The 1,282-nt window shown below is 31.8% G+C and overlaps 1 protein-coding gene across 1 annotated transcript in view; it reads left to right on the top strand.

Annotated features, from left to right (window-relative positions):
- LOC105618632 (cilia- and flagella-associated protein 43-like) overlaps nucleotides 1-1,012 on the top strand; it is an 8,794-nt gene extending 7,782 nt beyond the window's left edge. The window contains exon 16 of the mRNA XM_012200166.1: nucleotides 689-1,012. Within this exon, the coding sequence (XP_012055556.1) occupies nucleotides 689-1,012 (324 nt within the window). The remainder of the gene's footprint in view (nucleotides 1-688) is intronic.
- The last annotated feature ends 270 nt before the right edge of the window (nucleotides 1,013-1,282 follow it).

Genomic DNA, 1,282 nt, shown 5'->3' with positions numbered 1-1,282 from the left:
GTTAACAATTAACAATTTTTANGCTTATTCGAAACGATCTTAATAATGTTGAATAATATATTAAAATCTGTTAAATAATTAATTATTATTGCGAAAAATATTACCTCGGCCGGAAGTCTCTCTCCTCGAATCCGGATCTCTTGCATTCCGTGCGAGTGTCCTAAGCTTTTAAACTATCGAAGTAATATTTTTCGCAATAAGAATTAATTATTTACAGATTTTAATATATTATTCAACATTATTAAGATTGTTTCGAAGATGCAAATAAGCATAAAAAATTTATTAAATTGCTAGCCAATTTAACTCGTGATATTACTGCGATAGTTTAGTAGAATTAGCGTTTTTCAAGACTGAAAAATCATTTCGGCGCGTTTCTAGGGACTACATATGTCGTATATATTATAAATTCACACAAGAATCTTACAAGCATTTAAGATCCAGCTAGACCGTTTAAGACTTTGATTTCTATAATTATTTAATATGTCAGAACTATATTGTTTATGTAATTTTAGATCACGAGAAATGTGCTCGAATTTTTGACCAACTCTCCCTATAGTGTAAATTTAGAAAGAGATTATGAAAAGATGCAAGTCAATTTGCGAATATTTCGAAACGTGAATATCAATATATTATTATTACAATTCAACAAGTTTACAAGTAATTCGAAAAATTTAAAATTTATTTCCAGAAATTTCGTGAATTATTAGAATTAGAACAAACGTGTCTGAAAGAAGCGAAGCTGCGGGTAGCTAAGTGGAAGAAAAAGAATGATAAGATATCGCAGGAGATCAAAACAAAGTCATCAGACGTTGAGAAGCGTCGCAGGTTGCTTGACGATCCGCATCGTAAGAGGGACGAAGAGTCTCGAAGGATAAGACTCGCAGCGATTGCGAGACGTACTAAACTCGTTATGAAAGCAGAAGCTAATTATGAGCAGTTGCTAATCTTGCATGCTCACCTCGAGGTTTTGAAGTTGCGAACGTATCCGACCTTGCAGTTTAAAACCGCATAATACTCATGTGTCGAGGAAAAAGATCTTATAGCGTAGTCGAGAACGTCAGCATTGCGGCTTAATATCAACTTAATTTTCTCGACATTAATTTATAAAAACTGTTTTTTTTTCTGCTAAATAATAAAGTTATTCTATTTATGCATTCATGAAGAAGATTATAAACAGAGAGTATATCGTGTTCTAAGTATGAAATGTATCCTTAATTAGTTCACTGAATTGTAGATTTATGTAGATTTATGTGTAATATGTATGATAATGACAATAGTTTCG

Source organism: Atta cephalotes (assembly GCF_000143395.1).
Source record: "Atta cephalotes unplaced genomic scaffold scaffold00001, whole genome shotgun sequence".
Classification (NCBI taxonomy): domain Eukaryota; kingdom Metazoa; phylum Arthropoda; class Insecta; order Hymenoptera; family Formicidae; genus Atta; species Atta cephalotes.
This window is presented reverse-complemented; position numbering and strand designations above follow the sequence as displayed.